Source organism: Ciconia boyciana, chromosome 3, assembly GCF_034638445.1.
Source record: "Ciconia boyciana chromosome 3, ASM3463844v1, whole genome shotgun sequence".
In the NCBI taxonomy this organism is placed as follows: Eukaryota; Metazoa; Chordata; class Aves; order Ciconiiformes; family Ciconiidae; genus Ciconia; species Ciconia boyciana.
This window is the reverse complement of record NC_132936.1, coordinates 33,572,028-33,596,739: the sequence shown is the minus strand read 5'-3', so window position 1 is coordinate 33,596,739 and position 24,712 is coordinate 33,572,028. Positions and strand designations below refer to the sequence as shown.

General features: G+C 40.1%; 1 protein-coding gene across 8 annotated transcripts in view; it reads right to left on the bottom strand.

Annotated features, from left to right (window-relative positions):
• Window positions 1-366: 366 nt before the first annotated feature.
• COL19A1 (collagen type XIX alpha 1 chain) overlaps window positions 367-24,712 on the bottom strand; it is a 212,598-nt gene continuing 188,252 nt past the window's right edge. For 5 of the 8 annotated variants that reach the window (XM_072855250.1, XM_072855248.1, XM_072855249.1 and 2 more), the window contains 7 exons: window positions 24,394-24,429; window positions 24,194-24,238; window positions 18,404-18,574; window positions 17,395-17,461; window positions 15,365-15,520; window positions 8,625-8,702; window positions 368-8,400 (listed from right to left, as the gene is read on the bottom strand). In XM_072855250.1, coding sequence (XP_072711351.1) covers window positions 8,264-8,400; window positions 8,625-8,702; window positions 15,365-15,520; window positions 17,395-17,461; window positions 18,404-18,574; window positions 24,194-24,238; window positions 24,394-24,429 — 690 coding nt within the window. In that variant the 3' untranslated portion in view covers window positions 368-8,263. Of the gene's footprint in view, window positions 8,401-8,624; window positions 8,703-10,806; window positions 14,525-15,364; window positions 15,521-17,394; window positions 17,462-18,403; window positions 18,575-24,193; window positions 24,239-24,393; window positions 24,430-24,712 lie in introns of those variants that run through there. The other 3 variants (XM_072855253.1, XM_072855254.1, XM_072855256.1) reach the window with 2 other exon arrangements.

Genomic DNA, 24,712 nt, shown 5'->3' with positions numbered 1-24,712 from the left:
ACAGCCCAGTATTTTAAATGATAAAATATAAAAGAGGTTGTGTCTTTACAAGTAAGTCTTTATCTACCAGTGTCTACTGCTGTCTAGTTCCACAGAAGCAGCACCGGCTGAGATTTCAGGGAAAAGATGGGGGAAGAAAACAGGCCTAAAGAAATGTGCCGTCCTTCCCAGAGACTCTGAGCAAAGCCTGAGACAGAACGGTTTTCCTGCACCTCCAGGTTGGCCAAACTCTTTCATAACCGACATCTACTTTAATACTACAAGAAATCATCAGAATAGATGAGAGCAAAGAATTTCATGCTTAAGAAACAAACAAATCCAGACAAGTGCATACAGGTGATTAGCTTGTTCACACATACGGGTGTTCCATAAAATTTCAGAATTACGTCAGTTTTTACAGATTTAGGGCATGGTCCTCTAAAGTACTCCTTACTACATAGCACACAAATAAAATGTTAGCAGTGATGACAAACTGCAGTTTCACCAGCAAACTTTTATTTTGACTATAAAGTGTGTAAAACTGTTAAAAAGAAAAAAACCCCCAACTGGTAACAGCATGAAAATATTATTTTCCATATGTAATGCATAAACATAATGAATCAAAAGAAGCAAACCCCCCCAACATTTATATACAAACATGAAGTGCTTTAAAAAATAGAGTCTGAAAAATGCATCAAATTCCACAATGGAGAGAAACTCATGTAGGAAAGAAAACATTCATATATAAAACCCAAATAAGAATTATTACAATCAAACAAATTCAACACTGAGGGTCAACTCAATGCAGAATCTATATAAGTGGATAGCTTAAGATTGTGACAGATTTTCTGCTTTCAAGCTGACTCGTGAGTTTTAACTTAAAACACAGAGCTGAAGAATAAATCCTCAGGCCCATTGTAAGTCAGTGTGGGACACACTGGTTAATCTAAGTACTTACCAATTCCGAATCTTGTGCAAGAGCGGAAAGTTTTTATCTGAAGAATGGTAGAGCGTATACCAAAAATTATCAGGAACTGAATTTTAGTAACAGCACATTCAAGTAAATAAAGATTTGGAAAATAAAGACAGGATTATGAATTTAAAAGAAAGGCGTATCAACTATGGTGATACAGGAAAAATAGTGCTAGTTTAAATACATATATTTAGAAGGCACAAAGCAAAGAGACTGAGAGGTTTCACAAGCCACTGACAGCATGCTACCCGTTCTAACCAGATGCTCCTGGAATCTCGGTGAAGTCCTGAGTAAATCTTGTTCTCATCTCTTTCTGGTTCAACATTATAAAATGCTATGAAAATTTTTGAACAAAAGACTAATGGAAATCACTTTTACCCATCAAGATCTCTGCCGCTGCTCCTAATTCTCGAGGTTTAACTGCACTGTGATAAATACATATTTTAGCTCCCCAATTACTTGACTTAAGTGTAGGCAGGAACCAAATGTTCAACAACTGTCCTCAAAATGATAACCGCTTCTTCACAATCCAATCTGGTATATTAAAATGGTGACCGCAATGCTTTCCCTAGTAGGCTACTAACAAGTATTAGTAACACTGCTGCCCAATACTGCACTGAGAGATATATTTGTGCGTGTGTGCGTTATACATACATAGTTTATATGTGTATATATATATATAAGAAGTTTTCTGCCACAGCCATCGCTGCAACCAAGCACAAACTGCTACCAAAAGCCCTTTGTAAGTATTTCACAAAGGCCAAAGCCTCTCTCTAGCCAAAGGATGAGTGATGGCTCCATGGCACAAGTCGGAGCATCCGAATGAGGCAAGAAAGCAAGGCGGGGGAGGATTCCGCTAGGTTTTGCTTCCCTGAACACCCTAGTTGTGATTGGAATTTACACAGAGCCAAACACCTATCTACAACTAAAATGTGCTCTTCCTTCAAAAAGGGAAAGTGTCAACAGCTGGTACTTTCAAGGTTGCTTGAAAGACAGAGCAAATAAGAAACCGAGTCCCTTAGCTTCAGAGACAACAGTGCTGGTTCCTCCTAGCAGAGCCTAGCAGTTGTTTGTAACACATGCTGCATTTTTGCAAATGTTTTTAAATTGCTTAGATAATTGGGTGACGTGTTTGCTTGACCTGCTCATCACTGTATTCGTACTTGGCCATGTGGTTTCTGGTTCCTTTACACTTGAAATGCAGTCACTGCATCTCCTCTGCTCATGGACCACAGGTAAAGAAGAAATGTCTATTTTGTAAGGCACGTTACTCCTATCTGATTTGTTACAGCTTCAGTTTTATTCCCCTCCCCTCAATCTTTTGTTTTACTGTTCTGTTTTGCTTGCTGTGTATACATTTAAAAGGACTAGTAAAACTGTGGCAGCTTTAGACAACATATGAAGCAAGCTTGCTGAAGCCACTATGAAATCTGAAGAAAGATAACCATGTTAGCGGTCCAATTACTACCTAGCATCCTTTAAAATGCCATTGCTCTGGGAGTTCTCTTTTTTCTCCTGGGACAGTTAGGCAGCAAGAGAACAATGAAAATACCTAAAGTTACCTAAACAGTTCAGTGAATCAGTTTCTTGAATAAAAGTGGTTATCTCGTATTCAGACAGGAAAGTTGTCTGCATCTGATTCAGACATTATATTAACTTCCATAAATTTTATATATATATATATATATATATACATATATATATATATATATGTAAGGCTGAGGTTTTAAACTTTTTTTGTCCTCCAGACTGTGGAGCCCTGAGTTTCACCACCTCATAGGAAGCACAAGCCTGACTTCGGTGTGGTCAAAAGCAAACCCCCCTCCCGAATTCAGCCAGCCCAGGCTTGCAGCCCTGGCACCGAATGCTCCCCAGGGCTCGCTGCGGTGGCTTTGTGCCTCTCCTTTCTCTCGTTCGCAGTTGCATCCTCCCTCTAGTGATTTGAGACGGAAGGAAAGGTTGTCATTTCTGACAGAACCACATACAGAAAGTACGTGAAACATTTCCATTTCCATCCAGAATCCTATTTCAGATGTAAATGGCCACATAATAACATAAAAAGCAATTTTCTATCCACTTAATAAATTTCCATTGAACCGAACCTTAAATGTTGCAAATCAAAAATATAATGAAGGAAAGAAGCAACCAGTCAGCACATACTATGACTCATTCAGTGACAGATGCGTATCATTTGAAAATGAAAGAAAATAATAAGGTATATAATTGAAAATCCTTCAAATATATTGACTGGAGACAGAATATATTTACATTGAAACTTCAGAAAATAATTAAATGCATTCGTGTTTGTAGAACAGCAGACTCGGAGATAAAACTGCTAAAAGACATGTAGACTACATTCTTTTTAGCTACAAACTTATTTTGGTCTAGAATCTGTAACGTTTGTTAGCAATTAATATTTGAAAACCGCATTTCCTTAAGGTATCATGAAGCTTGAGTTTTCCACTTAAACACCAACCAAGGCAAGGTCACGGTTAAACTTGTTCTCCGTGGCCTATACCCACCTACATGTATGCAGATGGATTTAAACATCCATGCAGTACAATCTAGTTGTAGTGGACGTAACAGAACTAAAGGAAAATTTCTATGACTCAGTACATCCAGAATCTAACAAAAACGTGATAAAAAACCCCCCCAAACCAACATTGTTTTGATTCCTGAGATACTTCTCATGTTCTAACGTCACGTTAGAGCAGCGGTTCTACTGCATTGGTAGAATGCAAGGCTGGGGGTGGCTTTACGTACTATATTTGGAGAAACAAGTTTATAAAATGCTAGTTTAGCCCGTGGGGTTTTTACAAGACTTTTATGTAAACATTACAGAAAAAGGAAAAAAAATTGAGTGTACACTGACATGAAAAAATAGTATTTCACCCTTGTGAAAAAGAAGAAGTGCCAAGATATTTTGTGTGATTAGCCATTAATTTAAAAAATATGCTTATTATTTAACAAAGTTGTGCATATCTAACGTCTAATACATATCATAAAACATAAAGGGAGAATGGATGATACAATCAATCCTGTTTCCATATCACAGTGCTCTTTTAGCATTGAAACCAAACCCAGTTTAAGACAAAAATACTGGTTCTTAAAACATTACAAAGTAGGCTGCACTGCTACTCGATCGTACGAAGTATGCTGTTGTAATTTTTATTAACCGTAGCGGACTCCCTGCTCCCCTAGAGACAAACATCACTACAGTGGGCATAAATGATGCCTGAAAGCGGGATGTCCCGCTACTGCATGTCCGCCTATAAAGTATATATATACAAAACACAAATAAAAGCTAAGCAATATTACCTGAAAATAAGTATCCAAGAAAGGCAGTATTTCTGGAAATACTACCATGCAAAACTAAATGGATTGGGGGGGGGAAGTCAGGCTCAAGAACAGAATCAGAAACACTGACTCTTGTGCCGTGAGTCTACGCAGCACTGGGTCATTTCTTGCGCTGCTGAGGGAGTTCAGCCTGGGCTTTATCCTTTGTACTGAAAAGATGTTTCGAACTCCACCATGTGGACAAAAGGAGGTATGTTGCAGCCTCAGAAAAGTTTCCCTCTTACCAGGTTTATTACTTTCCTTAGGCAAACTGAGTAGTTCTGTACATAGCTATTTGAAGCAAATCCCAAAACGTTCTTAGTAGATGATAACGCAACTTGCCATAAAATATAATGGTCTGACCCTGAACTAGAACAAAACTTAAGAGAGCTTTTAAGAAAGGTTTAAAACATTTTGTCAAAGATATTTCAGTTCAAAGTCCTGTTGTATGTAAACATTCCCAAATCAGAAAAATATCTTGTGCTACTGGGAAAAATAATCCTCCGTGTTTAGTTCCTTGCAATGCGTGCTGCAGCACAGGCTGCTCAAAACAGATAAAAAAGTGATAAAGCAAACTGCAAAACAGATTAACATCACTCTGCCCTCCCCGGCCCCCTTCCCAAAAACTAAGACAACATCGGTCTGAAACTGCAAAGAAATTTCAGGGGCCAAACCTGAAAACCATGCAGAAGCACGTTTCCACCTACATTCTGCTTTCAATTTTAAAAATACACAGTAGGAGCAAGCCAGTGCGAAGTAAAGTTAAGCTGGGATTAACTTTGTTCTACCCCAGTGAAGAACGCGGCACCTTTAAAAAGGTATCGAGATAGCCCGTATAACAAAATACCCGTTTTCTCACGTGAGAAAATTAAAGTGGGCTTTTAGCAACATAAAAAATAATGCAACAAGATAATTACCAAAGTTACCTGCAAATAAATTCAAAGTGTTCAAATACATTTTTAAAAGACCTTTAGTTTTGAGCCTATAAAAAGAAAAAGGCATCCGTAGGAAACATAGATCAAAAAATAAAACTTCTTCAAATACAAAAAGTGTTCTGCTTTCTGGTAAGTTCAAGTAAATTAACATACAGCAATTGCATCCGGCAAATAACAGATGCTTGGTTTCAGCTAGCTAAAAGCCCCAAAATATACACATACCACTAACGCGGCGCAATAGTCGATGTACAGCCTTCCAGGACGGGGGCTGCTTGGAAACCTCTCAGTCACGCGGATACTCTTTACGAGACAGCACCCTTTTCGATATTATCACAGAAAATGAAGTTTAAAATTAACTTAGGAAGTAAAAAAATATTTAGATTTTTACATACATTGGAATTACTAAAGAAGTAAAAAGAAATCAAGGAAAAAAATGTTCATGCAAGATACCTGATCAGCAGTTCATTTGACTGAATGGAAAACAGTATGTGGGGCCCGGTCCGCCGCTGGTGAGGACACACCGATACATACACTGGTGCAAGGCCCCCGGCTTTACTCGCTGGGCTGGCAGACCTGTGGCCCGGACAGCAGCAGGTGCCTCGGGACAGACAAGCGCTGGGTTTCAAGCCGCCTCACCAGTTCCTGGTGTTTGCACAGCTACGACGCTCTGAGGAGCAGATCTGGAAAGGCGGTCAACACCACAGAGCAAACCAAGACGTGCTCCATGGGCACGGGAGGTCTGGAAGGGGAGCAGCGCGTTTTGCGCTAGGCACAGGCGGGACCACTTGTTGCAAGCGCACCTTGGCCCCAGCGGGACGGGTCCCACCGCCCGCAGAGCGGAGGACGCGCTGGTCTAGAGAAGGGGCAGCCACTGCCTCCGAGGGACAGCAAGGGACGAGCAGAAGAGGAGACGTGAGCTTTGACCCGTCCATCCCCCTCCTCATGAGGGACAGACGAAGCACCCTGATCCTGCCAAGGGGTCCCCAGCTGCCGGACGTATTACAGCTCGCAGATTCCCTTCAGGGGATGGTTTCACGGCAAGCCACCAGTTTCTGCTGTCCTCCTTCCTGCTGCCCTCTCCTGTTCCAGGTGTTTACTCTCAGCCTTCAACCTCTGTGTTTACTTAAACATCGCTCTTGTGCCAAGCACCTTCTTCCCTCAAAACACCTAACTGATCAGCACATTAAGTAGCACTCCCAGGTTGCTCTTAGGGTATGCTTTCTCTCTCAGAAAGTGTGGCTAGGGCTTACCTGTGCTCCCCAGCTACCCGGGTTAACTCTATCACCTCTTGCTCCAGTCTGGGTACAAGTGCTTGGAACTCTATTCAGAACAAATGCCGATGTGTTTTGGTTTTTTAAAAGACTCCCACCATTCATTCCTTACTGTTTTTAAGGAAAAAACAGAAGTCAGCCAGACTACTGTCTCACAACAGCTCCTCTGGAAACCAGCGCATCCAATTTGGGAACACTTCCCCGGCGGCTCAGGACTGCTCAAGCACGGAGATCACCAAAACCACTTACCAGCCTGAAGCGGGAGAGAACGACTGCCTTCCTAATGGTAGGGCAAGAGCCCTCACTGCTGCTTTTGTACTACGGGTTTATTTTGAGGTTGTGAGTTATAGCTGTCCATGTTCTCTCGATAGCACCTTCGCTTTCTATTGCACTGTAGCAAATTCCTTAGGACTAATCTAGGATCATCCGTTTCCTAATTATCAGGAGTGAAACTTCAGCCAACCCTCCTTCCTCCTTTTCAGAATCAGCCTCTGTATGATTGATTTTCTCCATCTTTTCTTTTGTCCAACCCTTTGAGCTCTATAGGATTTACACTTTGTTCTGTTTTGTTCTTCATTGACAATGTCTGGTCCTGTAGGATTTACTCAATGCCTGCAAACTGCATGCAGTCGTGCTCTCTGTAGTACACCTTTCCAAGGAGGGTTTTGTAATTTTTCGGAATTTCTCTTGAGCTCAATTTTTTGCAACCAGTTATTAGGACCTGTGAGTTTTGGATTCCACTGTTTCCATGTTGTTCTCAAGTTTATTTTGGCACACAACTGTTGCAGGAAAAAGAGGAAACTTGTGCCATCCGTAAGACTAGAGGCTTGTGAAGTTCCTTCTTTGACTGTCTCACTGTGTACCCACCACCTCTGCTCTAGAGCAAGAGGTCGTCTTTGCTGGAAGCAGACATAACGGCAGACTAGCTTGGTTACAGGCAGTGATACTGCACTTACCGAGCCCACGTAATGGTGAGAAGACGTGCGAGTTCTCAGCTAGGACCACCACCACCAGCCCCTAATGGTTTCGTATCTGGAGTATACGCAACCATGACTAAACGAATGTACGAGCCCTCAGCTGGGACAACATCCAGTCAGGAGAGACGCTTCTTGGGGCTACACCTGGCAAATTTCCAGTCAGTCTGAAGCTAAACGTTGGATGGGGTTAGAGAGATCATAAACACAGCTTCGTTTCCTTCTGCGACATCTAGGAAGTGACGGAAATGGTGGGTAGCGTTTGCGGTGCACGACACGGCCCCGGTTCAGAAGGTGTTGCAGGAGCCTCCTCGAGGGACGTGAACGTTTAGTCTAAACAGAGTTCCCAGCGCTCCAGCTCAGGTCCTGCATTCGCCACAAGCAGGCACGCTTCAAAACTTCAGAACTGCATTTTCTCCACTTAAACTTCACCGCCAGCAAGAAAAATAAAGCCAGCTTACATACTGAGGCATACATACTGTCTCAGGTTATAATAAAATACGTTTTGTTTGAAGAAAGAAGCTTATGAAAATTATTTGGGCCTATTTTCTCCTCTAAGCAAAATAAATACGAGAAACATAACACATGGAATGCACTCTGGAAAAATATATGTCATTTCATAATTACGACACTGCAAATAACATAGAAAAAGGCTCAGTTCCGTGCCTTATAAATTATCTATATACCATGCAGTGTCAAGGGAAAAAAAATGCACCAAGTAGTTCAAAGATTAAATTAACTTATTGAGAGGAGTGAAAAGTGACTGTGAACCCAAGTGTCTACGCGAGAGGGTTTTTATTTCCCGCTGGTGTGTGACCGAGCCTGTGATATGTGGTAATAGCAATCTGCTGGATTGCATCTTCCGTTGGGTCCCGGTGGCCCCTGCGGTCCGGGTGAGCCTGGCGTTCCCGGTGGGCCCGGCGGGCCGGTAGCTGGCAAAACAAAGCTAGAATTAGCAGAGCGCGTGCAGTGCCCCGCGCTGCATCGCTGACAGTCGGCTGCGTGCCAGCTCGTCCCCGAGAAGGCAGGTGGGTCTGACCTCACGCTACGACCAAGCTCGGGAGGAATGCACGGGTGTAAAACCGGCGTGAAAACCAGGAGAAAGGCCTGTCAGTTCATAAATAACAACAGCAGAAATAAATCTGGAGACTTGTACCTGCAGGGCCGGGTGGTCCAGGGTTACCGGGCAGTCCAATTCCAGGCTCGCCTCTTTCCCCTTTCTGTCCTCTATAACCTACACAGAATAAAGATAGGAAAATAAGAGCATCCTCTTATTACAAACAGTGATCTTCCATATATCTTGTTGACAGGAAATTATCAGGACAAATGCAACGGGGAAAACACATGCTCACTTCTTTTTCTGAGACTGGTATTTTTTTCTGAGACAGCTCTTATCTTTAAAAGTTCCTTCTGGAAAATACGAGCATTCCTAGCAGTAACTGCTGCATCCTCTCCCAGAGGACTCTCGCTATGTTCACCAGCCAGACCTTTCCCTGAGATTTTAAGTTACCTTCCTGAAGTTCCTCTAATAAAGAACCAAATGCGTATTCTGCTCCAGAGTTACCTGTTCGATGAAGTGATGTAAAGCACCAACCCAAAGGCCATCTGGAGTCTGACCAGCCCTTCTCTGATCGCCCACAAACTGAGCGAGACTTCGCCCTCTCCGCTTTACATAAATCTTTAAGTCTACACTTTTTAGACCGCAAACTGGTAGTCGTATGCTTAGATACTGCCCGTATGCGAGAGAAGACTCACTCCTCCGCCAGCGTTACACAGCTGCCCTCACGTGGAATGAGGCCTCTTCAGAGCTTGGGCAGTTTCGGGTTCTAGCGTGCAAGGTCTACTTTGACCCAAGTGGCTGTATATTGTTAACAAGGTGTGATTTTTTTGTGATACTTTGAATATTTGTGTCCATTTTCTTCGCAGGCCATAGCTTTCTCTTTATTTAAATAGCTTCCATCTTCTCAGGTGCTGCAACTCGTGTCCAACCCCTGCTTCTTTTTCCTTAAAATGTTTGTAAAAATTTTTATTAGTTGGAAACGCTCTGGCTGCTTTAGAGCAGCGGACTTGTGGCTAATGGCATAACATTTTGCTTAGTATTTCAAGTTAAGAATCCATCTACAAATGTACCTTTTCTGCTTAGACCATGTAATTTATGTAGGACAGGGGATGAAGGCACTTTGAAAGGAACACGTGTGACACCTGCCACAACCCCTTACTTTAAAAGGGGTTATAAGGAAACGGTCTTCCCTCCCCAACGCCTCAGACACTGGCATGTAAGGTCACATATGTTGAAGATTAATTTGCCAACTTCTGGTCACATTTAGAATTAAATTTGTTCTGCTTCAGGGACCAGTATATTTCCAGTGCCGCGTATGCCATACAATAAACTTCCTCTTGTGAAGAGCTGTAACTTAGTTTGAACTAAAAGAGAAGTCACGGCTGACCAGGCAGCATAATGGTATCAATCCACCTGATGTCTCACGAAGATTAATGGGCACTGGCAGATGGATGGCAAAGGTTGTCTTGTCAGTGTACTGCAGCCTGTAGCAACACTGGTACTACACAGGAGAATCCAGAAGGAAACTATTGTAAGTGCTGTGGGTACCGATTCAGGGTTGTTACGACAGACACAATGCAGTAGGAACGGTACACAGAGTATTCAAGCTTTCCGTTACACACAAGTTCATTATATGCTTCGGTAGAAAGTCTATTATCTGTTGCAGTCATTCTAGGTTTCAAAACAGAGCATCAATTATCTTACTCTTCCCTCAGCACCCCAACAAGGAAATTACAGTGAGGCAAAAACATTAGAAAATTCATGCAGAGTGACATGCATAACATAACAAAAGGAAATCAACTGTCTAAAAGCTCACAGAGAAACCAACTTAATATTAATCATGCATTCTGGTCACTGAGTTGTGTTAAGCAGAATTGTACAAGGCATATATGCACACAAGCTATAAAGACTCGGAAAAGGGAATATGTAGGTGTTTGTATTCAATTGTGAATCTTGATTTTGCTCTTTAATGACCACAGTAGTATTTATAACTACATCAAGTTGGTTTGCTCTGAAAATCTTGTGTAATGCATAGTAGTTGCTACTGTTTGAGAAGCTCAATCATACAACCACAGAATCTATTACATTTCCTATTTATTATATATATATCTATGTTTCTTAATTTACAATAGATAGTTACAGTACATTTCTCACTACAAACCCAGTTAATGGTAATTTTACAAAGCAGCGCTGCCACTAATCATTTGTTTTGCATTTCTTTAGTTACGGGGAAAAGAGAGAAATCACATTTATGATATATCACATTTACAAGCTCCATGATAACCATTGCTGTAGGTATCCGAGACATCATAATTGAAAAGGGACTGAGATAGACTGAAAGGTTCTGTAAACATCACTGGAATTCAGGACAATAAGGAAAAAAACCTCCACAACAGGACAAAGAGCAGCCTGCCAATGCAAATATATGATCCAGGGTAGTGTAAACCATTGCTGGCTGTATCTGAATACACATGCAAAGGTGTAGTTCGTACACAGTGGCAGGTAAGTTATGTTGACACTGAAGTTTAATACAAAAATTCCCAGATATCTTTTCTAAAAATAAGGCTTTATTTAACAGGGTGTAAGCATATCAGTAAACAGGCCTATATGTAAACAATCCAAACAATGTAATGTGTAATTCTGGCAGGAAAATATTTTATTTTTAATGAGGTATATTTTGCTCAGAAGTAGGGCCATGATTACACTTCTAGAGGATAGTATCACCTTCTCTCTGAGCTTAAAGTGACAAACTCAAACACAGTCAAAGGAAAATATGACCATACACATAAATCATATTTTGATTTATTGTTTTTAACGTAAAGGCACATATAAGATGCTGTCTATTTTTACTGGTAGTATTACAACTCTAGTAAGAGGTACCTGCTTAATTCAAAAGGCGACTGCTTTAGCAAAGCCTTTCACTCGGGTTCCAGAAATTTTGTTGTGATTTCTGCAACCCAAAAGTTGTGGTATGTAAACACGTACCCAAGGTGGGTAGTATGGTAAACACTTGGTAGCAGTACGTAGCAAGTATGTGTTCAAATGGATAAGCTTTCTTCTGCTCATAGAGGAGTGGTGATAGCTAAAATACAGCTCTCGGTTTGGTGCTCTCCAAAAACATCACAGTCAAACGCATTACTACTACAACGCCCTCAGCTCTACTTGGAAATGACACAAGTTCATGTCTATGAACTTGGAGATAAAAAGTTCTCTCATTTAAACAGCTCGAAAAGGTATTCCACCTATATCATGGAGACCCTCTTCCATCCGCATAGATAATGCAGCACCTGAAACTAGCGTGTCAAGTATCTAGAGAAATCTGAGGTTCTTTAATACAAGTATGAGGCAAGCACATTACCATGACAAGAAACAATGAGACCGAAGTATCCACTGTGTTTTACTGTGCAAATACTCTGCGTTCTTAAAAACAAACAACTGCAAAGCAACAGGAAGGGTGCTAAGAGCAAGCCCTCTCATCCAGCCTCCAGTGCATATTCTGAATTCCTTCTGTGTGTTATAGCCCTCTCAGCTGAGAGGTAGCAACTGAGTTTCAAAACAAAGTAAAACAGGTTAACTTCACCCTCCACAGCAAAGAACAGTTTACAGGAGGTAACGCTTGAAACCAGTGCAGCTATTTTGGAAGAGTGACCGTGCCTGGACAACATCCACTACAATGGGTTCCTGATGTCAGCCAAGGCTTCTAGATGCTCCCACCATGCAAATTAATAATAAGAGATATAAATTTTACAAGAGAAATCATCAGTAAAGATAAGGAATTTTGACTATTCATCACATGGTATTTTTCTTCCCTGAGATGTGATGCTTGATTCCTCCAGGCTACCACGAGTTAGGAGAACCTATAAAAAACCCTTAACTTGATAGAAACAGTGAAGTTTAACTACAATGAAACCTTCTTTTCTCTACTGAGGAAAAACATCAATGGACATATTAACATAAAGGATAATATGCATCTCTGGATTGCAAAATTATCCCAAGGTGAATTTGATCTAGTGGACCAAAATTCACTTTCTATTACAGTTTTAAAAATCCAATTAAGTCAGTGGAATTAATTGAGCGAGATCCTCTAACACATGACAATCTGATTGACTGTTTGCAAATGGATGACATTGCGACAGCTTGTCAATAAAGTCTTGAAATAAACTTCCTGTTTCTCTACAAGACATTAGCATCCTTTAAAATGCATACAGAGTAAACAAGTTCCTCTGCTCCCCCTTAAGCAGATGCTGTACATTTCACTGGTAACATTGCCTCACAGTATCAGCTTGCTGGTGCATATGCCATAGGTTATTTTTTTTAAATGAAGAAAAAAAAAAAAACTTCCAATCACTATTATATGAAGTGTGTTTAAATACCAATTGCATATTTCATAATTTATCTTGCAATTCTTTGTTGTTTTTTGTTTGCATGCTATATTTTTACTGAGATCACCATAGAAAATCAAAATTATTTGTACCTGAACCACTGGGAAGTACCTGAGGTACATTATGAACAACCTTGCTGAAGGCCAGCAGGTAACAATTCTGGACTTCATTAGAAATGAATTACTCTATGCCCAAGAGTCTAGCAATTCCTTAACTACACTTTTTGAAGACCACGTCTACACTTCCAAAAGTTGGTATCTATGTTTTTTGCCTCTGGGACTAACCCCTACCTATTGGTTTGCTGTGCAGAAGGAGGCTCTGGTGGAATCTGGCCAGGCCAGGCCAGACCAGTTCCTGGGGGAACTGGCACCACACTTGAGGCGTACAGAGGGACCCCTGCGAAGCTGCAAGTTAAGCACCTCCTTGGGCACACGGTGACTCCTGCCCTTCCTGCTGGCTGGCTCTAGCAGGCTCTCTGCTCGGCGTGCAGCATCGCAGACCGCTCTGGAGGTGTTTGCAGGGGTCCTGTTAATTGCTCTCCAACAGTATCTACTTCTTTTCAGTGGCTGCATGGGACAAGTGACTGTTTCATTCTGCCAGCCCAAATGTGTATTACTATACACAGCAAAACCTTGGAGTTGGCAATTCGGGCTACAACCAAATGAGAATTATAATAAGGAATATCTGGCAGTCAATACCAAGCACCCTCTCCAATGCATATTATGACTTGGGCATACGTGCACACAGCATGCTACCTTGATGGTCTCAGCCACACATGCAGGTAACATGCTTCTTGAAGAAGTCTTGTCTGCTATGTCTTTTATGGCTGAAAATAAACTGGAATACAGAAGGATACTTTTCAATCTGCTCAGAGATTTGAATGTCTCTTTACTGTTGGCACAAAACAATAACACGCATAGGCACAGCTGGGAAAGACATGAAGGGTATTTGTAAGTGGGTTTCTTTCACGGGACTATCTCTTACTCAGAGTGTAAAAAGGAGGCAAGACAAATTTTTGGTTTTCTTTCCTTGGAAGTATAATTTCATATATCTTTTGATGTATCAGAGAAGTAAATGCTTCTCACTTAGCTTACCTTTTACTAATCAAAAAAGAGTATTGAGCATATCAGTAAAATAAATGGAAATCCTGCATACATGGGGCACTACTTTTACTTAAGCATAAGGCATGAAAAAGCAGCTTTATTTTTTTTCAAGAATAGCTATCATCTTTACTCTTGATGCTCACTAGGCTGGAAATGAAGCCTAGTACAACGTTCCACTTCCCAGAAGCATGTGAGACTATCCACCACATACATCATCATTGAACAATCTGGCACTGACATTGAAGTTGACTGTTTACAGTGATCTGAATATTTAGGTAATGATGAAGTCAGTGTTGTAAGATTCTAAGCCTTTTATTGTTTTCCTTGATCCTTTATTCTTGTTCTTCTCATTCTGAGCTCATCACATTTTTCAAGCTTCTGTCAGGGGTTTGCGCTTATCAATGTTAGTAAGTCTTTATTCTTCTGATAGCTTTAGGATCCACACATCTTCAGCTTTGCTCTCATGTTCTTCATTCCAGTCTGACTTGCTCTGACTCCAGAGCAGACCAAACTAACAAAAGATAATAAAGAACTACCTACAGATAAACTGCAAATTACATATTACCCACCCACAAAATATTATTCATCGATAAATTCTTTTTTCCTTTTATTCTGTTCTCCTCTTCCTTTTAATCTCTGAGAGGCTGACACTACAGTAGAGCAAGGCTACATTGAGCCTGGATCCCTTGAAGCTAATTTTGCAGTGAAAGACAGTTCAGTGAAACGAGAGTCCTATACCGTCCAAATGCATTGCAATGTACAAATTACCATTTAGGGTATAGTCAAAAGCTGATTACTCTGAAACTGATTTGTGAAAATAGACTACTTCACTGTAAGAAGAATTCATGTGGTAATATTTCAGTTTTCACTGCTTCTTAAAGAATAATATTTGCCTTCAGTTTTTCCTCCCCTGTGTTGTCTCAGGATCAGAGCTGAGAGCACTCAGACTTGGAGATCAGATTTTGTGTCTTAAATAAGATGGTCTCTCACTATGGAACAGGATCTAAATAGTTACATTAGAGTGCTGGCATAGTTTTTCTTCCTTGTTAAAGTACTTTGGAGAAAAAAAAACTGCTACAGGAGTCTAGATATCTGTCAGCTTTAGACATCTGTCAGTAATTAACTTTAGCACTTATTAGAAATAAAATGCACTGATTAGGAGTTTTTAATCAGTAAAATCCACACATTTACTATGGGTTAATATTTAGATCTAGTCTGGAAAACATAAGTACAGTTTTAAAAGTTAATCATTAGAAAGCTACATAGGTAATCCTGGCTTATTTAATAATCATTAGCACATGTATAAAGATTTCAAGATACAATTCGTGGGAACATTTTTTGGAATTCCTACCTTGAATTCCACGCTCTCCTGGTGGCCCTGGCAAACCATCCTTTCCTGGTGGCCCTGGTAACCCATCTTTTCCTGGGGGCCCTGGTTTTCCGTGCGCTTGGGAGGCAAGCATTGCAGCAGGCAGCTTCAGCTGGGATACGAACTGAGCCATCCTTTCTTCATTAACAGAAGACACAAGAAAAAGTGAGTAAGAAATCTGCTAGCAAAATATGGGAAAATAAATAAATCCCAAAACCCCAGCTAAAGTAAATTTCTGGAAGTAAGGTGTTTAATCCTTCTAAATGTCATGGTATTAAATGCTCCTATAAGTACTGAGGCCTTCAGTTCCAACTCAGACTCATGTCTGAGTCTTTACCCTTTGAAATAATCTGAACTAATTTGTACTAAAGTTTCTATTACTACTCTCTTTTACTAATGTATTCCAATATTTCAAATGACTTCTGACTCCTGTTCATGGAAGTACTTAAAATACATGAACACAGAATAATTAGTACTTAACACCCTTATGAAGGGCTACCTTATATGTTTGTAACTCATATTAAGTTGCAAAGTAGAGCTTAAATACTGCGAACAATTCTTGGAATGTGCTGAAACCCTGAAAACAGTTGTGAAAAAACCTGTAAGCACTCAGCAAACACTATTAATTGCAGAGATTTCAGCATGAACTGTTCAAGCTGGTAGAATAAAGTGCACTTGGTAACAATTCAGTGTTCCTTAGAAGTAGATAAAATATATACTAACCTTGAATCTGTCTCATTTATACCTGATTAAAAAACTTAACTAAGCATTCCACAATTTAGCAGGTATTTACTGTGGTGGAGTTTTAAGATTTAAGAAAAAAATTAGAGTAAAGAGAAGAGTGGGCATCAAACAAAAAATAGGCAAGGTGATAGAAAATAGGCAAAGTGAAACAAAGCCAAAAATAGAAGATCTGTGGGAACACTAGTGAGGTGTAGAAAATGGAATAGCTATAAAGGCAAAAAACAATATTCCCTGTAGGCAGGACACCTTTTAATACTTTCTTTTTATGAATGGACTAAATACTTGTTACCATTCCATTTGAATGGGAAAAGCCAACAAACTGCTCTTGAAATACATAGTAGGTTGAACTCCTAAGGGGTAGCAGTGTGGGGAAGGGTGAAAATACACAAAATAATAGCCTTGTTATAAAGTGAAAAACTGCCTGAACAGTTTAAAAAGTCTCAAGCTCTGTATGATTTCATTTATCCCTAAAAGACAAAAGGTTTTGTATCCACAAATATTAATGACAAAATAGCTAAGCATATTGCAGACATAAAAAAAGCATTTTGCAATGGAAGAGAAGCTACTGTTAAGAGGTGTTTGAGCAGAAGCAGCTTGTTTCAGACACCTACCTGAGTCACAGCTTTTCAACCCTGACTAAGAAAACGCTGGGGAAGAAAAATATTTCCTTTTCAGAGTAAGGACACACCTAAGAAAGCTTACATAGAACAAAGGCCTTGGCTGAATCTGGTACTTGCCTAAAACTGTGCCAGAAGACGGTGGTCTGCAAGGGAGCTTTGGAGCTCAGCAGGGATGTTTGCTGAAAATGCACAGCAGTTTAGACTTGCGTGACTGAAAGCTGTCAAGCCTTTCTCTCATTTAGATAGTCAAATCAAGTGGCCAAAATAATTAGATATTTCTGTTGTCTCCACTTTAATAAATCTTCAATGTCTTAATGATACGTTGTAGATACATACGTATCTGCAATAATATATGACACATATACGTATCTACAGTGAGACATACATATGTTTGCTATTATGATTTGGAGCAAACTACCTTTTAATGCTAATCTTTTACATAAGGAAATAATTTATAATTGTTTGAACATAATTATATTAAGTAGACTTAAACAACAGTTAAACATAGCTACAGCAACAAGGCAGCTGCTAAGTCCAATGTAAGTTAGATGACATGTAAAGAAGTGTATATACAGGCTGTAGGGATGTAAAACATCTAGAACAGAATTTAAGATTTACGTTTAGTTGTATAATACTTCATTTTCTTACCTTCAAAAACCTTAAGAACCTCTTGTTTGATATATTTTTTTATTTCTTCAAGTGAAACTGTATCACCCTGATGAGGGAAAAAAAAAAAAGGAGATATGTATCAGAAGAAACACACAGAAGGCACTTCATGATGCTACAAAAATAAAAAAATGCTGAAATTAGCATTAAAAATGTAAAGCTTTCACAAAAAATTATATATTTTAATAATATTTGTGTTATTTACTTAACTGCAAAGGCCACTTTATTGCAAATAAATTATAATATAAAGACTACTAATACCATGAAGTGGAAGAGGCACTCCCAACTGCCAAGATGATCAGCATGTTATGTGTATGGAAATTAATTTGCATAAGACAGTAAGGATGTCCACTGACACCGCTATGCTTTACCTGCCTTTTGCATAGCATTTCCCGACTTCTCACCCCCTCTAGGGACTAACTGCTGTGATGCACAGCCAACTAACTAAAACTGCATCACAGGACCAAGAACTTCACTGGAAATTTTTTTTAGAGCTTTACCCTATCTGATTGAGGGTAAAAAGAACCTGTAACTTGGATGTGTGTCTGCACGCGCATGGAGACAAACCAAGATGTCTACAACTGACAGGCAGCATTTCATTGCCTTTTTAAATGCTGATTTCCCTTTTATTGAGAATCATTCTTGTCTGCCTCTGTTTCTTTTTCAGTTGCAAAGACTTACACTTAAGCTCTTAAGCTTATGAAAAACTTGAAAATTAACAGTATTGAGTAGCCATATTGATTTGTCAGGAACTAAATAAATAAATAATTAAAGTTTATCCACAGCACATATTTAAAAAAAATTAAAAATAACTGCTTGATCACCTGGGTATATTTTTTCCACCTCTTAACTGAACACTGAAATTATCTCAGAGTTATCTTAGTTTTTCTGATACTGTGGTATTACTTGGTTGAATTTCCACTGCTCAGCACATGCTACCTTCACGTTATCTGAATTCACAAGCAACCAAGGAAAACTTGTATTTACTTACTGGAAACCCTGGGGGTCCCGGTGAACCCGGGGGACCTTGATGACCTGGTGATCCTGGATAGCCTCTGTCTCCTGGTGGCCCAATAGGACCCACATCCCCCTTTTCTCCTGATGGGCCAGGTTTCCCTCGTTCACCTTGTGGACCTTTGTCCCCTGGAATACCCTGATCTCCCTGTGTAAAATAAAAGCAGAAAGAAAATCACTGCAGACAGTGGAACAAACTAGGAAAAGTCACCCAAGAATGGTAAAGAGAAAATTCTTCCCTGTTCAGAAATAGATTTTATGAGTCATGCAGGGAAGCTGATTTTACAGTCTAACCCTTGTCTCTGAAAACACATCAAGTAACGTTTTGTTTTCTTACACTTTTAATGTTGAAGTCAATGACAAAAAAATAGCTTGACTCTGTAACCCACTTTTCAAGGACAGAACTTCGGTGCAGAAAGTGTATAGCCGTTATACAAGGATCTAGAAATGTCAAATACAGCATAGGTAGAATTTAGGTGCTCAACTTCTCCCAGGCACAAGGCACCAGGCTTTTTTTCTGTAACTTTACCTAGAAGCCTATTATTTTATTTCTGTATGTATACAAAATTTCAATTAATAAAAGAAACAACAAATATACAAATCCATTTATGATGAGTGAATTCCTTGCAAACAAAATAAATTAAAGATCAATGTTCTGGCCAGCAACAGCTTCCATCATGGCTGAGATTGCATTTAAATTTGTTTTATTTGTGAGGAATTAAAACTTTTAGAGTGATTTAATGTATTAGCTATTAGTTCACTGAACTACAGCTGTGGAGCAGAGTGCTGCAAGTCAGATGTTCAGATTGTTAATGAACAGCTGGCAGTTCTTAAGGGTCACTGCCTGCCCTTGCTGCATCACTTAAGCTAATGTTAGGCTCCACCGTAAGCAGCAAACAGCACCAAGAATTGACTACATCATTACTAGATAAATCCAGAATCTACATTTATGAAGGGTGAATGAATGGAATTAATTGAATTCTTAATCCACAGCAAGTGCTGGTAAACTGTATTCAGATCTGAAACATCATTGACTGATAAACCAATAAAAGTGTAGTTATAGTCTTAAGTCATATTTACATGACATGGAAAGATTGAAAAAGAAAGAAAGAAAGGTAAGGATGCAAGTAGGAGGTTGTATAACATTTTTATCACCTATCTGTCCTCCAATCTGTATGATTTCCAGTGAGTTAGACGTTATTACTGACTATAACTAAGCTTCACTAGAGAGACCACTGTAACTTGTGATGTTTTATTGCATTAACTGAAACCATAATGCATTCCCAATTGGTGTTTAAATTGCCCTCACTAAGAGCGCAGAGGCTCTGAACTCTGAAAGTCTACCACAAGAAAAAAACCCAAGTGTAAAAATCTGAGACCTCATCATCTCACACCTATAATTTTAACCTCTGTGGTGGGTTGACCTTGGCTGCCTGCCAGGTACCCACCCAGCCGCTCTCTCACTCCCCCTCCTCAACAAGACGGGGGGAGAAAATGAGACGAAAAGCTTGTGAGTCAAGGTAAGGACAGGGAGATCACTCACTGATTACTGTCGGGGAAAACAGACTGAACTTGGGGAAGATTAATTTAATTTATTGCAAATTAATAACAGAGCAGGATAGTGAGAACTTCCCCTCGACCCACCCCCTTTCTTCCCAGGCTCAACTTCACTCCTGACTCTTCGACCTCCTCCCCGCCGAGAGGTGCAGGGGGATGGGGAATGGGGGTTGCAGTCAGTCCTTAACACTTTGTCTCTGCTGCTCCTTCCTTCCCACATTCTTCTCCTGCTCCAGCGCGGGGTCCTTCCCATGGAATACAGTCCTTCATGAACTGCTCCAGTGTGGGTCCCTTCCACAGGCTGCAGTTCTTCAGGAATGGACTGCTCCAGTGTGGGTCCCCCATGGGACACAGTTCCTGCCTGAAAACTTGCTCCTGTATGGGCTCCTTCCCATGGGCCACAGGTCCTGCCAGGAGTCTGCTCCAGTGTGGGAACTCCATGGGCTGCAGCTTCCTTCAGGGCACATCCACCTGCTCCAGCGTGGGGTCCTCCACGAGCTGCAGGTGGATATCTGCTCCACCATGATCCTCCATGGACTGCAAGGGGACAGCCTGCTTCACCATGATCTTCTCCACAGGCTGCAGGGGAATCTCTGCTCTGGCACCTGGAGCACCTCCTCCCCTCCTTCTTCACTGACCTTGGTGTCTGCAGAGTTGTTTCTCTCACATAGTCTCACTCCTCTCTCCCAGCTGTTGCACAGCATTTTTTACCCTTTCTATCACACAGGCAGTACCAATGTCACTCGTGGGCTCACCTTTGGCCAGCAGCAGGTCCATCTTGGAGCCGGCTGGAATTGGCTGTCCGATGTGGGGGCAGCTCCTGGTGTCTTCTCACAGACACCACCCCTGCAGCCACCCTTTTACCAAAACCTTGCCACATAAACCCAATACAACCTGTCAAACTGCTAACACGATCACATAGTCAGGGAAGTCAGTGTGATGTGGAAACAATCTCAGTGTGATTACGTTTACTCTATTTCTCTTAAAAGACCTATCCTGCCAACACTGCAGACATCTGATTTCCAGTTTTAGTTTCTGGGCATGAATACTTTGGGCAAAACTCTAAATATGCAGCATATGAATGATTTCCAACAAACACACAGCTAATTTAGCTGTTCAGTAGAAAAAAGACAAGATATGATGTGATACACAAAAGACACCTGAGAATCTTTGACAAGGGTTACAAATTTTCAACAGTTGATGGGAGCAGGAAAGGGAGCATATGTGCATTGGGGAACTGGAAGAGTAATGTTCTGATGAAAGAGGCATACCTTTTCAGGCTTCTATAAATTTTAAGATTTACAGGAAAAAGTGTTCTGTCCTGCATACAACTATTGTATCGGATGTGTATTGCAACACCTTGAGAAACTCAGGGCAGAGGAAGGATTCTGACTGAGAAGCAGAACTTTTGTAATCTGCAGGGAGGAGGCTCTTTCCTGGCCTTAAAGTTTTTGCATCCAACCTCCATCTCCTACTTTACTCATAGCAACCTGAAACATTATAAAATTGAAGAACAACTCCTGTTCTACCATATGCTATTGCAAAACTTTGAAGAGGTATAACCTTTAATATAATTTTTAGTTTAGTCCCTTTTTTGGAGATTGAAGTCCAGTACAGGGAGCCACTGGACACACCATTTTGTCTGATAGTGCTTTCAAATGAGACCACACACACATGCATGCACCCACATATATAAAAAAAAGCTGTCTGAATATTACTATACTTACAAGAAGCCTTCATTAAAAATGTAATTAAGGCATAAATATACATATATAATGTCTCAGGTTTATAACCCTGCAGAGTAGGTATGGATAGCTATTCTATCAGAAATAAAGAAAAATGCAGGTTTCTCTAAGACCATGATGCTATGGCAGTGTGAAGCTGATCCTGGAATTGCTTTTCTTCTAAACAATTCCCATTTTACAGGCTGCCAATGCGTAGGAGGCAGATCAAATACTACAGCCACTTTTCAAACAAGCATTTTTTTAACTGCCTCCAGTGTTTTCTTTGTGTTTGGAAGAAGCTCCTTGTAAAAATTTGTAAAACTAGGTCGTATCTTTCTCCAGATTCCTCTTTAAACTCTCCTTCACTATGAATTATACAAAAAACAGGGTAGGACATTTGCGTTTTGCGATCTCTCCCTACAGTGCTGATTTATTCAGTCCTCCTCCTTTCTAGTGTTCTCCCATGTCTTGCATTTAATCTTGCACTAAATTCTGTGCAGAAGGAGCTACTGTTTTGCCTGGCTTTCTACACCCTCTAGTCCAGCAGGCTCCTGGTTTGCAATGAAGGTATGCAGATAACAGCAATAAATGAGCCAGCCACCAGTACTTTAATCTGTTGTTGAAATGACTTGAAAGGCGTATTTCTGATTGGTATAAACCACATGTTTTCAACTGGTTTGTCATGCGCTTTATAAAGTAGTAATAACAGCAGTGTTTAGTCACTCAAAGGATGTATAAGATTATTTCAGCCCAGGTGACTTTTTCCTTCTTAAAACAGATTCTACAAGGATATACTTATATTAGACACGAAAACCTCAAGAGTTTTATTCTGTCCTTTCAATTTTGATGCTTCTCTTTTCTGTAATTGCAACAGCTGGTCTCAAACTGAAGGAGTACGCTATACCACAGTAATAATAATGGCTGCAAGAAAACCTTGACTTTGTGTTATTTGCTGTAATCATTGCAATCTCTCTCTCAGATGCAGGTCTGTAATACCTGATCTGGGGAGGGGGGGGTGGGGGGGGAAATCAACTCCAACTCCCCACTGATCTCTGATCTGAGATGCAGACTTCTGCTGTGTATTTTGCTGTTATTTCTTAGGAAGATCTCCCCTTGTTTTCAACAAACCTTTTCTTTTCCTGCAGAATTGTAAGGAACAACTGACAGCTTTCTGAAAACTGTATTCAGATACTGCATTGGGCATATTTATAACTTTCCTGTTATAAAAGGTTGTGAGAGATTTTGATTATCAGTTGAGACAAAAATACTTCTGGAAATTGATTTATTTTTTAAGAGGTACTTATATATTTTTTATATATATATATGTGTGTGTGTATATATATATTTACTTTACCCTGTACAGAGAGCGCTAGATCGTGACATGTTTGCCAGTGATCCCAGAAGTGAGAGCAGATTCAGGCATCTGTGACCTCTCTGAGAGCAAGCATATATCCATATTTACATCAACAGCTACATGTACATGTGTGTATGTATGTACTCTGTCACCAGTGAGACTGGAATAAATACACCCTCTTCTCTTCCCCTGAAGCTTCCCAATTTTCACTCTGATAAAGCAAGCTTAGGCTGTGTCTCTGTCTCTCACAGACTTTTTCAACATCCTCCTCCCTGTCAGTATGTTTCAATGTCATGCACTTAGAGGTCCAGCCTCCTCTTCTGCTTGTATGTGTACAGTACTATTTGCAGGGCATTCAGATAGGTTGACACTAAGAAGATCAAGGCTGAGCAGTGTAATGCAGTACCACAGTAGGTGGTACAGTAAGAAGAATAATTTTATTTGTGTCCTTAAAGGCAGAAACAGAACATTGCAAACTATTAATTTTTGTAAGGGACAATTATTGTAATAATGGTTAAAACCTCATGTCTCCTCAGTGTCATAAAGCAGTATTTCCTTTTCCACATTACACAAGGAGGTGCTTTTCTGATTCATCAAATAAATGCAGTTATCAATTGGATTAGGATATCAGGGCTTTAGTTATGTTCTAATAGGAGCAGAATATGGGATAGGATTTTCTTTGCTCTAGCAAAATAAAGATCATCTCTCACCTCCCATAATGATTCCTGCCCACCATGATGTTGTTACCATGAACAGAACTGTCTAAACATTTTGGGAAGCAGTAAGGTATTGCATTGGCATTCCTGCTGCCTAAGTGTAACAAGCTTGTTTTATATAAAACATGATGTATCACAACAGGACTAGCTACTTTCTAATTTTTAACCTATTGATCAATTTACACTGACCAGGCCAACTGTGTTAGAAAGTCTATAAAATGTGTTTTTCCTCTAAATGCAGAAGCAATTCAATTCTAATTCCTTAAAGTGGTATCTAGGACTAAACCTCTTAGTTGTCTAAGAGACTGCTTGAAGGTCACGGAGAATTAATTTATTGGTTTTGCCTGTAAAATATGCACTGATGAGGTGCTTAGGTGCTGACAAAAAGAAAAAAGCTATTAAAACAAGGGACTTACACGTTCTCCTTTGGGTCCTCTGTCTCCTGGTCTCCCCACAGCACCCTGAAAAAATGTTTTTGAAAAAAGATAAGCATATCACTTAAAGGCTTTTTTGCATATTCATCTGTTAGCAGAACTGAAAGCAATTGCCTAGGATTAACAGCTATGGCATCTGTGGAGAATAAAATACACTAGTATGCAAAAGCATGTTTTCCTACCGGAGGACCTGGCAATCCATCTTTTCCATTGATTCCCTATAAAAAGAATAACAATTTTTAAATAAATATGCTTATGTATATGCATTTTAAAAATATAAAGGGTAAAGCTCAATGTTTAGTGCTGGTATCAGTACATATTCTGAAGCTGCAGAGGCAGCAGTTTGTGTGGTTACAATATAGAAATACTCATAAATAGTCTTGAGATGTGAAATAACAGAGCTCAGGGTGATACTGAACTGCAAGCACATTAAATTTGAGCTGAGAGCAGAGCAAAAAAAATCTCTGACATCAAGATATGCATCAAATTTAATGAGCACAC